Source organism: Aedes albopictus, chromosome 2 (assembly GCF_035046485.1).
Source record: "Aedes albopictus strain Foshan chromosome 2, AalbF5, whole genome shotgun sequence".
NCBI classification, from domain to species: domain Eukaryota; kingdom Metazoa; phylum Arthropoda; class Insecta; order Diptera; family Culicidae; genus Aedes; species Aedes albopictus.
In genome coordinates this window covers 117836389-117848591 of record NC_085137.1, presented here as the reverse complement: position 1 = coordinate 117848591, position 12203 = coordinate 117836389, and the positions used below count along the sequence as shown (strand labels likewise).

General features: G+C 35.6%; 1 protein-coding gene and 1 long non-coding RNA gene across 2 annotated transcripts in view; both read right to left on the bottom strand.

Annotated features, from left to right (window-relative positions):
• Window positions 1-12203, bottom strand: part of LOC134287712 (uncharacterized) — a 582424-nt gene that overhangs the window by 501286 nt on the left and 68935 nt on the right. The gene's annotated exons all lie outside the window — the stretch shown is intronic.
• Window positions 1573-4030, bottom strand: LOC134289045 (uncharacterized). The gene is made up of 3 exons (XM_062855047.1): window positions 3847-4030; window positions 3718-3782; window positions 1573-3661 (listed from the first exon to the last, which is right to left on the bottom strand). Exon 3 carries the CDS (start codon window positions 3552-3554, stop codon window positions 2028-2030), a length of 1527 nt encoding a protein of 508 aa, XP_062711031.1. The 5' UTR covers window positions 3555-3661; window positions 3718-3782; window positions 3847-4030; the 3' UTR covers window positions 1573-2027.

Below are 12203 nucleotides of genomic sequence, written 5' to 3'. Positions count from 1 at the left end.
TCTGCAGGAGTTATGTAAGAGATTTAATCTGACATTCCTTTTGATTTCCTACGAGAAATAATCAAGAAATTACCACTATAATCCATTAGAGTTTTTTCCGAATTTTGTTGAAGAAATCTTCCGATTAGGAATTAATTCAAAGATTCGTTCAGTATTTTTTCTGAAAATTCCTGAAGGTATTTCTTCAGAATATAATTCAGAATTTTTTGTGACTATTGAGAGATTCCTCCAGAAACTTCTCTTAAGACTCTTCTAGAATTTTTTGTTGAGATTTCTTCTGATTTTTTTATCAGTTTTCATGATTCTCCTGAGATTTGTTCATGATTTTATCTAGAGAATTGCATAAATATTCTAAGGCATTTTTATAAAGGTTCCTGAAGATCAAGATTTTCTACAAGCATTATCAAATCAAAATCCCTTGGGATTTTTTTAGGTGATTATTGGAGACAATGGAAATTCGCGATTTCGTGGAAGCCGCGAAATCCGCGAAATTGGGTCTTGACCGCGAAGTTTGAAATATCCCGTGAAGTGCCGCGAAATGTGGCACATTTGAGAAAACACCCAACAAATTTCCATTAATTTCAAACTTTTAACCAAAAATTGGCTGTGAGCTTTTGACAGTGTAGAGTAATTTACGATTCCATATCTGCATGATAAAAATTTAATGCATTTTAAATCTATGTTCTTATCTGATTTTCATTGGATTTTTAACTAGTTTTTTTCAGGTTCTTCTTGAAGAGTTTCTTCTAAATTTTCATCGAGTATTAAAATTTTTCCTAAATTCTTTCCGATTTTTTTCTATAATTCATTCAGTAAATTTTCTGAAAGTTCCATCAACATTTTTCTGTATTTATTTTTAGAAATTCCACCTTCAATCACTTTTATAGACTTTCTTAACCCTTTGGAGCCGGAGGGGTCATATATGACCCCAACATAGAAACGGCTGTATAAATTCACCCATTCGATAAAACAGAATACTGTTTTCGGCAAAGTTGTTGCAAATTGAGTCCTCTATTAGGGAAAAATAAGAATATTTGTATTTGGGACTTCATTGATAACCTAGAACATCCTGAACACCATGAAATTTGAAAAACGAAAAAATTGACATACCAGTTGTTCTAAAAGCTGAACTTGGATGTGGGTTACGTTTTTATGCATTCATATAGCCTTCGTCAAGAATATCAAAAGGTGTTTTATATTCTGGGATGTTCTAGGTGTTCCAAACTCTCCTATAGGGAAGTACTTCAAATCTACATGAGTAATTATATGTATTTTCGCCACAAATAATAGCATTGTATAACCTACTGGGATCCGTGAAGCTCCTGGCATCTACAATGTCATTTATAGATACTATAGGGATATTCCAGATCAGCCAAACTACCTTGGAGTTCAGAACTTCAGGTCTACACTCGTAAAAGTAGCCATATCTGTTGTACTGAGTAACGTTGCATAATCAAAAGCATTTACTGGAGCAATCTGAAGTTTACTAACTTATTATAAACTTTTGGGACATTCAGGGTCGTCCAAACTGTTATATAATGAAGTCCTTCAAATCTACAAGAATAACTGTTACGGGAACTTAGAGGGACTCTCGGCTGAATTCTATTAAGCAGCTCGCAAACTCCGGGATGTGGGTGCGAATCAGCTAAAAGCTGTAATAGAGTATGTTTATTTCCTTTATAATTTCATTGTTTTACATTTTACTTACATTTTTCAGTGTTGAGCGTAGCAATACATTTTGCCCATAGTTTCTAAGTTCACGTACTTTAATATCTGTGATTTAGTAATAAGTTAGGTTTAATTTAATTAGATTTAGGCAGAAAGTAACTGTGATTACCTGTGATACTAGTTTTAAATATAGATAACAATAAATATAAGTTTTACTTCACTGACCAATTCATGGTCCGTGCATGCGAGCTTCGCATCGCACGCTTTCGACTGTTATGTCCTATATGAATAGAAATACCAATTGTCTCTCATTTGCTGTATGCCTGGGTGCTATCATTTAGACTGGTTCATAGATATATTTAAAACAGTGCTAGGTAGGGCAGTGTTGGCGGCAACATTCTCCCCCCCCCCCCGTAACACTGGCCATCGGTCCCAGTTTTACTGAGACCCAATGCTGCCAACACTTCGAAAAATCTAGGCAAGTCTTCCCTCACAGATTTAAGAAATTTTAATAAATTATAGGCTGTAACTGTTACCTTCGGATCCCCCACATAATGTTCTCCTTCATCATTTTGCCAAACGAAGAGCACTGGCAAACTGATCGACAACGAGCATCGAAAGGTTACCTGTGGCTTAATCGCTCCAATATCGCTGATTTTTTCACAACAACGTTTCTTATTGTGGAACCTGTCAACTTTGCAATCGCAAAACGTATCCGACTCTACACGTCTATCCTCCTCTGCACTTCGTTTCTGTTGATTTTGATGAGACATATCTAACCTCGTCAGTCCGGCGGATAACGACCTACATTGACCACGGACCAATTCTATATAGCTTCCGTCGCTCCAATCAGGTTGCAGATGAAGGTCATAGTCCTTGGACGCTGCTTGTCTTCCACGGCTGTATCCATGTGGAAAACACTGACTTTGGCCACTGCATCTCGATCGGGAACGCGATTCAATACACTTCAGATGACGATGACGGTAACGATAAGGTAGCTCACACTTTCTACGTTGCACAGTGGTCCGAAAACGATCTGAAGTCTGTAATTTATGCTGTGGATACTGCGTACTGACCTTTTCTTTGCACTTAATTTTTGCCAGCTCCATGGTGTCTTCTCTGCCAGAAACACCTTCGTTCGTCACCGCCGTCCGCGCAGGGGGAGGGGCCGGATCCGGCACTTTCGGAGCCACAAACATGGGAGGTACACTTGCTTGTGTATCACTTGTGCACTTGGTCAACACACTGCAGTCAAATGTACAATTTCGTCCTGGTGGAATTGTATTAGGAAACGCGCGGATATTTCGCTGCTGAATCCTATCCTTTGTAGACCGAGTTTCGGCGAAATCCAAACATCTCGGCTGCACTACTTGTAGTTGTTTCGAATAAACAGTCCAGTTTGGACCATTGTGCACTGAATCGTGTGCTATGGATTCAATGGTAGCTGGTTTTTGATGATTATAATCGGGTGACGGTTCTTCGTCGACAGACTCACTGTGGATGATATTGACATCCGAGATGAATTGATCATCTTTATCTTCACCTGTTGTTCGAACGGTATCACGATCATGATTCTTCATATTTCGACGCATCGAAAACTGATGCACTAGCAAGAGGTATTTCTTCTGCAATAACTCTCGCTCTTTCTCTAATGCCCGTCTCTCCGCTTCCATTTCGCGCTGCTGCAGTGCGCGCTCTTGCTCGAGTTGTTCCAGCCGAAGAAGGGCAATTCGATTTTCAATTTTACTGGATACAATAACCTTTGGGACACAAACGCTGCTGGTCCATTGTACATCGTCGCACAAAACGGGGCGCGGGCAGTTGTCGCAGCCTCCCGTTGGTGCTGAATAGAATGCCGGATGGCTATCCGTTTTACTTGCACTCATCGTAGATTGAAAAATCTTTTAGTGTTACGGGAACTTAGAGGGACTCTCGGCTGAATTCTATTAAGCAGCTCGCAAACTCCGGGATGTGGGTGCGAATCAGCTAAAAGCTGTAATAGAGTATGTTTATTTCCTTTATAATTTCATTGTTTTACATTTTACTTACATTTTTCAGTGTTGAGCGTAGCAATACATTTTGCCCATAGTTTCTAAGTTCACGTACTTTAATATCTGTGATTTAGTAATAAGTTAGGTTTAATTTAATTAGATTTAGGCAGAAAGTAACTGTGATTACCTGTGATACTAGTTTTAAATATAGATAACAATAAATATAAGTTTTACTTCACTGACCAATTCATGGTCCGTGCATGCGAGCTTCGCATCGCACGCTTTCGACTGTTATGTCCTATATGAATAGAAATACCAATTGTCTCTCATTTGCTGTATGCCTGGGTGCTATCATTTAGACTGGTTCATAGATATATTTAAAACAGTGCTAGGTAGGGCAGTGTTGGCGGCAACAATAACTATATGTGTTTTCACAATAAATAATAGTATTGTATAATCTACGGGGATCCGCTAAGCTCTTGAAATCTAAAAAAAATCATTTAGAGACACTACAAGGATATTCCAGGTCAACCAAACTACCTTGAAGTTCAGGACTTCAGGTCCACACTCGTAACAGCATCCATATCTGTTATACTGAGTACCGCTGCATAACCAACCGCAGTAACTGGAGCAATCTAAAGTCTACTAGCTTATTAGAAACCTTTAGGACATTCAGGGTCGTCCGAATTGTTCTATAATAAAGTCCTTCAAGTCTACAAGAAAATCTTTAAGCTCTTGAAATATCAAATGTCATTTAGAGACACTACAGGTATATTCCAGATCAGAAAAACTACTTTGGAGTTCTTGACTTCAGGTCTACACTCGTAACAGTATCCATATCTGTTATACTGAGTACCGCTGCATAATCAACCGTAGTAACTGGAGCAATCTGAAGTCTACTTTGTTATTATAAACCTTTAGGACATTCAGGGTCGTCCAAACTGGTCTATAATGAAGTCCTTCAAATCTGCAAGAATAACTTTATGTGTTTCGCCATAAATAATTGCATAGCACAATCTGCTGACATCCATGAAGCTCTTGAAACCTCAAATGGCATTTAGAGACACTATGGAAATGTTCCAGGTCATCCAAACTATTTTTGAGTTCAGAAATCTCGTAATATCAGCTATATCTGACATACTGAGTATAACGTTTCATAATCAATTGCGGTGACTGGACCAATCTGAAGTTCACTATCTATTATTATGAACCTTTGGGACATTGAGGGTCGTCCAAACTATCCTGAAGTTTAGCTCTTCATAGTAACAGTAGTTATTCTCACAATGAACTTTAAACTGTAATCTGTAATCCCCCTGGCATATCATGAGTAGGACACGAATCCCCCCCGGTGTAAAGTGTCATTAATAAATCAACAATAATAATATCATGAGTCTTTTCAAGATAGTGTTGAGATATTGCAGATCAACAACACTTCTCCGAAGACCATAGCTTTAGGTCTACTTTTGTGATAATGGTTTTTGCCACTACGTTAAGTAGTATTACATAGTCCACTGTACTTGCCGAAGCAGTTAGAGGAACAATAAGCGTTGTTATACATTTTTGGGATATTTTGGGCTTCCTTACTGTTATGAAGCTTAGTTGATGAAAACAACCACTGTAACTTTCAGAAGACTTACTGGACATGATAGATAACAAATCGTAGTTTTGTCATCTGAAAAAAAAATACCGTTGCATTTTTAGAATTTAAGATCTAAACTCAAGAACAGTTTGGATGACCTAGGATATCCCGACTGATATGATATTGTCTATTAACCTTTCAGAAGACTTACTGGACATAATAGATTACAAATCGTACCTTTGCATAATGAAAGAAATTATCGTTACACTCGTAGTCTTCAGGATGTAAACTCAAGAACAGTCTGGATGACCTAGGATATCCCGGCTGATCTAATATTGTCTATTAACCTTTCAGAAGACTTACTGGACATGATACCCAACAAACATTTTTGCTGTACAAAAGTGGAACAAACTGCTCTTAAGCAAACTTTAGCTTACAAAACTGTTGTTCAGCTGGTTCTGTTACTTGGGTAGATTACAAACCGTAGCTTTGTATGATGAAAGAAGTTACCATTACACTTGTAGATTTTAGGATCTAAACTCAAAAACAGTTTGGATGACCTAGGGTATCCCAACTCATCTGATAATGTCCATTAACCTTTCAGAAGACTTACTGGACATGATAGATTACAAATCATAGCTATGTACAATGAAAGAAGTTATCGTTACACCCGTAGACTTCAGGATGTTAACTCAAGAACAGTTTGGATGACCTAGGATATCCCGACTGATCTGATATTGTCTATTAACCTTTCAGAAGACTTACTGGACATGATAGATTACAAATCGTAGCTTTGTATGATGAAAGAAGTTACCATTACACTTGTAGATTTTAGGATCTAAACTCAAAAACAGTTTGGATGACCTAGGGTATCCCAACTCATCTGATAATGTCTGTTGAACTTTCAGAAGACTTACTGGACATGAAAGATTACAAATCGTAGCTTTGTTCAATGGAAGAAGTTATCGTTACTCCTTCAGGATGTAAACTCAAGAACAGTTTGGATGACCTAGTATATCCCAACTGATCTGATAATGTCCATTAACCTTTCAGAAGACTTACTGGACATGATAGATTACAAATCGTAGTTTTTTTATAATGAAAGAAGTTACCGTTACACCCATAGACTTAAGGATCTGAACTCAAGAATAGTTTGGATGACCTAGGATATCCAGAAAAAATATTCTTCATAATATTCTACCGTTTTGATGCTATTGACCACCGAAACTACAGAAAAACGTTTAAAAAACTCCATAATAACGCTTGGAAAAATTCCGGCTTCAAAGGGTTAAAGAAACATCACTGACATGACTTCTGGATTGTATCTTAACTTTTGTGGGGGGATTTTCTGAGTAATAGCGTTCGGAATTTCTTTAGACTTTCATCAGAAATTTCGACAGTAACTCCTTACACAACACTTTCTCAAGAGATTCTTAAGGGTTCATTCAAATAAAACGTAACTCAAAGTTTGACAATTTGAGAGGCACGTAACAACTTGCGTAAGGAAATTTTTGAATTTTGTATAAAGCGTAACACGGCGCAAGACCTCCTCGCTCCCTCTAGCGTTACGTAATATTTGAACGACCCCTAATGGATTTTTGAGTATTTCTGAAACATTTCTCCTGACTAAAAGATTCATGGTATAACTTCTTTAGGCTTTTTCTCCAAAAAAGCCACCATGAATTACTCCAGATATTCCTTTATTATTACCTCTGACGATACTTTCTGGAATTGCTGCATATTCTTCAAACAATCTGAGTATCTTAAGATCTTGTCTAGATATATCTCAGAGAATTTCTGCAGCGATTTTTCCAGTCAAAATTTCCATGAATCCTACAGTAACTGTTTCTAATAAGTTCCCATTTCAGGTATTTAAAGCAATATTTCTTTCTGGAATTTAACAGAAATTTTAAAAGGAGATTTTTTTCCCCAGGGAAATACTATCGATATTCTTTCAGAAACTTAACATGTTCAGGATTTTTTTAATTTTTCAAAGACTTCTTCTTTTTTGTCATTTTTTTTAATCTTGTAGAAATTTCAACACAGATTTAATCAGGTTTTACTTCTGAAACCGCTTCAGGAATTTCTCTGGATAAGTCTTCAGTACATATCTGATTTATTCATCAATTTGTGAATGCTCCTTTAGAAAACCTTCAGCAGATACATCCAGTTTTCTCATTCCAAATCCTTTCAAATCTCTTCCGATTTCTTCAAGATTTTTCCCATTGTCTCTATCGAGAATATCTGTAGAGATATCCTTGGGTTTCATTAATTTCAGAAAATTATCTCAGGATTTTTTTTACTTAGGTTTCTTTTACGATTTTGTCATCAAATATTTCATCAGATTTTTTTTCCAAAAAATCATGAATTGTGTTTTTATTTCTTTCAGTAATTTGTTTTCAGATTCTTAAGTAATTTTCCAGCTTTTGGTTTCGGGCATTTAAAATTTCTGGAAGGAGCTTGTCTACAGATTCAAGAGTTTGAATAAGGAACTTCATCAGATATGCCTTGAGAATATTCTAAATTAGCTTTTATAAGAAATTTTTATGGGCACATATAACCAATGCGATAAGCGCCTGGGTATTCAGCATAACGATGCTGAAGGTGATCGCTTCGATTCTCGGTCCATCCAGAAACTTACCATGAAGGAAATTCTGTTGGCTTCGTTGGGTAAAGAGAATCTTCGTGCCTGCCGCACGATGTACGAATGCAAATGGTCATTGGAATTAACCATCAGGTGCTTTCAATAATTTTTCGGAAGATTCTTCGTGAAAGTTATTTTGAAGACTAATTCTAGATTTTTTTTCGGTAATGGGGATTTTTCGAAAGAAATTCCTTTTCTATCATCTAGAGAGTATCAAAAGTCTCTTTAGGAAGATATCCAGAGATTCATCCAGGAATTCTTTCTATTTTTTTTTATTTTTATTTTTCACTTTCTTGGAAGATTCCTCATTCATTTTTAAAGGATTCCTGTAACAACATTTTCCAGAAATTTCTTTAACTCTCTAATACCAATATTTTTAATTTTGATATAAATATTATTTCTCGTCATCTAAAATCGATTTAAACATTTTTTGGAAGATGATTCTTTTTTATTCTTGATATTGTGAATTTCGGTTTTTGATTTTCCTTATTTGTACTTTTTTTTGTATCTGTATTAACGAGATTTTTAGCCCTAGGCTAGTTCATCCCGGAACCCACGCTTTACTTCCCTACCAAAGGAAGAACTCGCAGTTTATGAGTTTGTCGGGAATGGGATTCGATCCCAGGTCCTCGGCGTGATAGTCAAGTGTTCTAACCATCACACCAGGTCCGCTCCACCTTTTTGTACTTTTGAACATTCCCACACTTTTATATTTTTCCTGGAAGCCTATTTGGGATACGGATTTTTTAAAATGAAAATATTTTGAGATTTTGTAAAAATTGTTGAAATATTTTTATTTTCGCTTTTTTTCATGGAAATTTTTTTTTTCGTGTAATTTTAGGGTAAATATTTTTAGTGTGTATTCGACTTCCTTACACTATTATAATTTGATAGAATGATTTTGAAAAAAAAAACATTTTTTTGTGAAATTTTGTTCAAAAATGTTTGCTGCAAAAACGAAAAACATTTTCCACTAAAAAATCAGAAGATACTTTGATCCATACTCTACATGTGTACGAAACCGATTTTGAAAATATTGCTTCGTTATTTAATAAAAATCAAAAACCGAAAAAAGGAGAAAATGCTTCCAGTTTCGCCTTAAAATGGTTTTTGGTGTGTTTAAAAGCGTATTTACATTTTTTTTAAATCATTAAAATATTTATGTTTTAACCACATTTCTAAAGTCATTGCTTGTATTGAATCACTACAATTATCTTATTTTGTTTTTTTTTCAAAATCATTCTATCAAATTAAAATAGTGTAAGGAAGTCGAATACACACTAAAATTATTTACCCTAAAATTACACGAAACATAAAATTTTCCGTAAAAAAAAGCAAAAATAAAAAGATTTCAACAATTTTTACAAAATCTCAAAATATTGTCATTTTAAAAAATCCGTTTCCCAAATAGGCTTCCAGGAAAAATATAAAAGTGTGGGAATGTTCAAAAGTACAAAAAGGTGGATTTGATAAAAAATCAAAAATCAAAAAGTGAGGAAATGCTTCCAGTTTTGCCTTAAGATATACAGAACAATCTCGAATATCAGCCAAACATATAAAGAAAAATTACAAAAATTCTCAATTAAGCTTTTGTGCAGAAATTTCTTCGAAAATTTCACTCAGTTTTTCTTCAAGATCTCAAGAATTTCTTCTGAGATTTATCAATAATTATTTTTCAGATATACCTGATAGAATTTCTAGGAAGCTTGTGAACGAAATTTCTATACCAATTCCTTCAGTTTATTTGTATCAGGAATTATAACTTATGTGTTTCTTAATCAGTTAAACAAAACTACAGATTTTCTTCCAGGAAATTTATCAGGGACTTTTTCTTGGGAAAGATTCCTTAAGGAAATTCCGCAGAAATTGTCCCAGCATTTAACTGACATTTTTCAGCAATACCACACGATTCAATAAACAATCCTCAAGAAAATATGTGCAGAGAATAATTCAAGACTTACAGATAAGTTTTGTCATGATTTTTTTTTTATTAAAACTTATAAGGATGTGCTAAAGAATATTGTAACGGTCTAGGAATTGATTGATGACAATAAATAAATAAATAAATATATTTTGAGTATCTCCAGAGGTTTCATGCACCGAATGTTTTCAGAAATTTCATAACGGATTCTATCAGACATTCATTCTGGTATCTTTTCAGGTTTTTTTTCTAAATATACTTTTGAAAATTGTTTTTAAAATTTTCTTCAGGATTTTTTTCTCAAGGTCCCTTCAAGATTACATCATGAAGGAATCTCAGAAGATAGTCCTAAATCACCGTAATGTTTTTTAGTAATCTCCGTATTTGTATCACTACGATTGACGACGCGTGAAATGACGTATGTTCTACGAAATATATTCATTTCACCAGCTCCAAGCTCGAGTTGATCGATTTCGGGTTGGTGACGCGCGGTTACCGATACATGGTTTTGCACTTAAATCTTGAGATCCGTACCTCCCATCCTCAGACGACAACGACTGTGATGATGTGTGCCGTCAATTGAGGACGACGACGACGACGACAACTCTGTGTCAAGCAGGCAGTTGCCATTTATCGGGCACAATGATATCAACCAATCCGATGAACGGTATGTTGCATTTGATTGACTTGCATTAGAGAAACAGTCAAATTTATGATTGAATGAAAGGATATTGGTGTAACGGTGCCAGCAGGCGCGCATGGATGATTTGAATGCTGAGTTGTTACATAATGCAACATGCAGCCCCCGTTTTAACTCCGGCCATGTTAACAGGTCCTCTTGGCGGGTAGGTTGCAAATTGAAACCACTCACTATGGTATGGTCAAACATCCCGGCTAGGTTTGCAACCGGAATTTTTGTGCGCTCAAATATTTGTCAGGAAAACAGCTTTTTTTTTCTCGACTCATCCGGCTACGTCTGTTCGTACTGGATGGGTACCGTGGATTGGGGTCAAATTGGTTGTGTTGTCATGGAATTAAAATTTATGAGTATGAAAACGTAAAAGCGTAAGTAGGTAAGTGAGCAAGAAAGTAAGTAAGTAAGTAAATAAGTAAGTAAGTAAGTAAGTAAGTAAATAAGTAATTAAGTAAGTAAGTAAGTCAGTAAGTAAGTAAGCAAGTAAGTAAGTAAGTCAGTCAGTAAGTAAGTAAGTAAGTAAGTAAGTCAGTAAGTAAGTAAGTAAGTAAGTAAGTAAGTAAGTAAGAAAGTAAGTGAGTAAGTAAGTAAATAAGTAAGTAAGTAAGTAAAAAAAGTAAGTAAGTAAGTAAGTAAGTAAGTAAGTAAGTAAGTAAGTAAGTAAGTAAGTAAGTAAGTAAGTAAGTAAGTAAGTAAGTAAGTAAGTAAGTAAGTAAGTAAGTAAGTAAGTAAGTAAGTAAGTAAGTAAGTAAATGAGTAAGTAAATTAGTAAAAAAGTAAGTAAGAAAGAAAGTAAATAAGTAAGTAAATGAGTATGTAAATTAGTAAGTAAAACAGTAGGTAAGTGAGTAAGTAAGTAAAAAAAGTAAGTAAGAAAGAAAGTAAATAAGTAAGTAAATGAGTAAGTAAATTAGTAAGTAAAGCAGTAGGTAAGTAAGTAAGTAATTTAGTGAGTAATTAAATAAGTAGGTATGTAAGTAAGTGAGTAAGTAAGTAATTAATAAGTGATTGTAGCTAAAATAGCAAAGTACATTCCAAATTTAACAGATCCGATCAAATTACCTCAAATTTACAGTACATATCTAGAAACAGTGCGATCCACCAGAAAGCAAATGGTCGTCTAGTCCAGAGCAAAAAAAAAAAAAAAACAACCAGGATATAAATCAATTTGCAATTTTTCATTCGGGTGTTTTCTGACAGACCATGCAGTGCACCATGCACACCACACACACACACCGCGTCCGCGTGAGAGGTAGGTCGGTACAAAACACGCTTCAGCACTAGTGTAATGAAAATTGATATGTTCGCTGGGGGATGAATGATGTTTGCAACCTTCAACAGCGAGGCGGAAGTTTTCGGCAAAAAGTGTGTTTTTAGCGTTTGGCAAAAAAAAAATGGAATCAACGAGGGACAACTGTTCGTGGGCTAGGTTTTTGCTTTTCTTTCACAAGTTATTGTACTAAGAGGGTGTAGCTTCTAGCGCAAAAATGATGGAAGTGGGCTTCGTGGCCGTGCGGCTAGAGGTGCCAGTCATGTAGGCGTTTCGTAAGCGTCGGAGTGTGGGTTCGATTCCCGCTCCAGTCGGGGAAAACTTTTCGTCTAACGGAAAATTCTCCACTGGGCCACTGGGTGTTATGTGTGTTGTCCGTTGTCATATGTTAGTGCTTGTTCAGTCTGTACAACCTCTGGTTGAAGAAGGTGTAGTG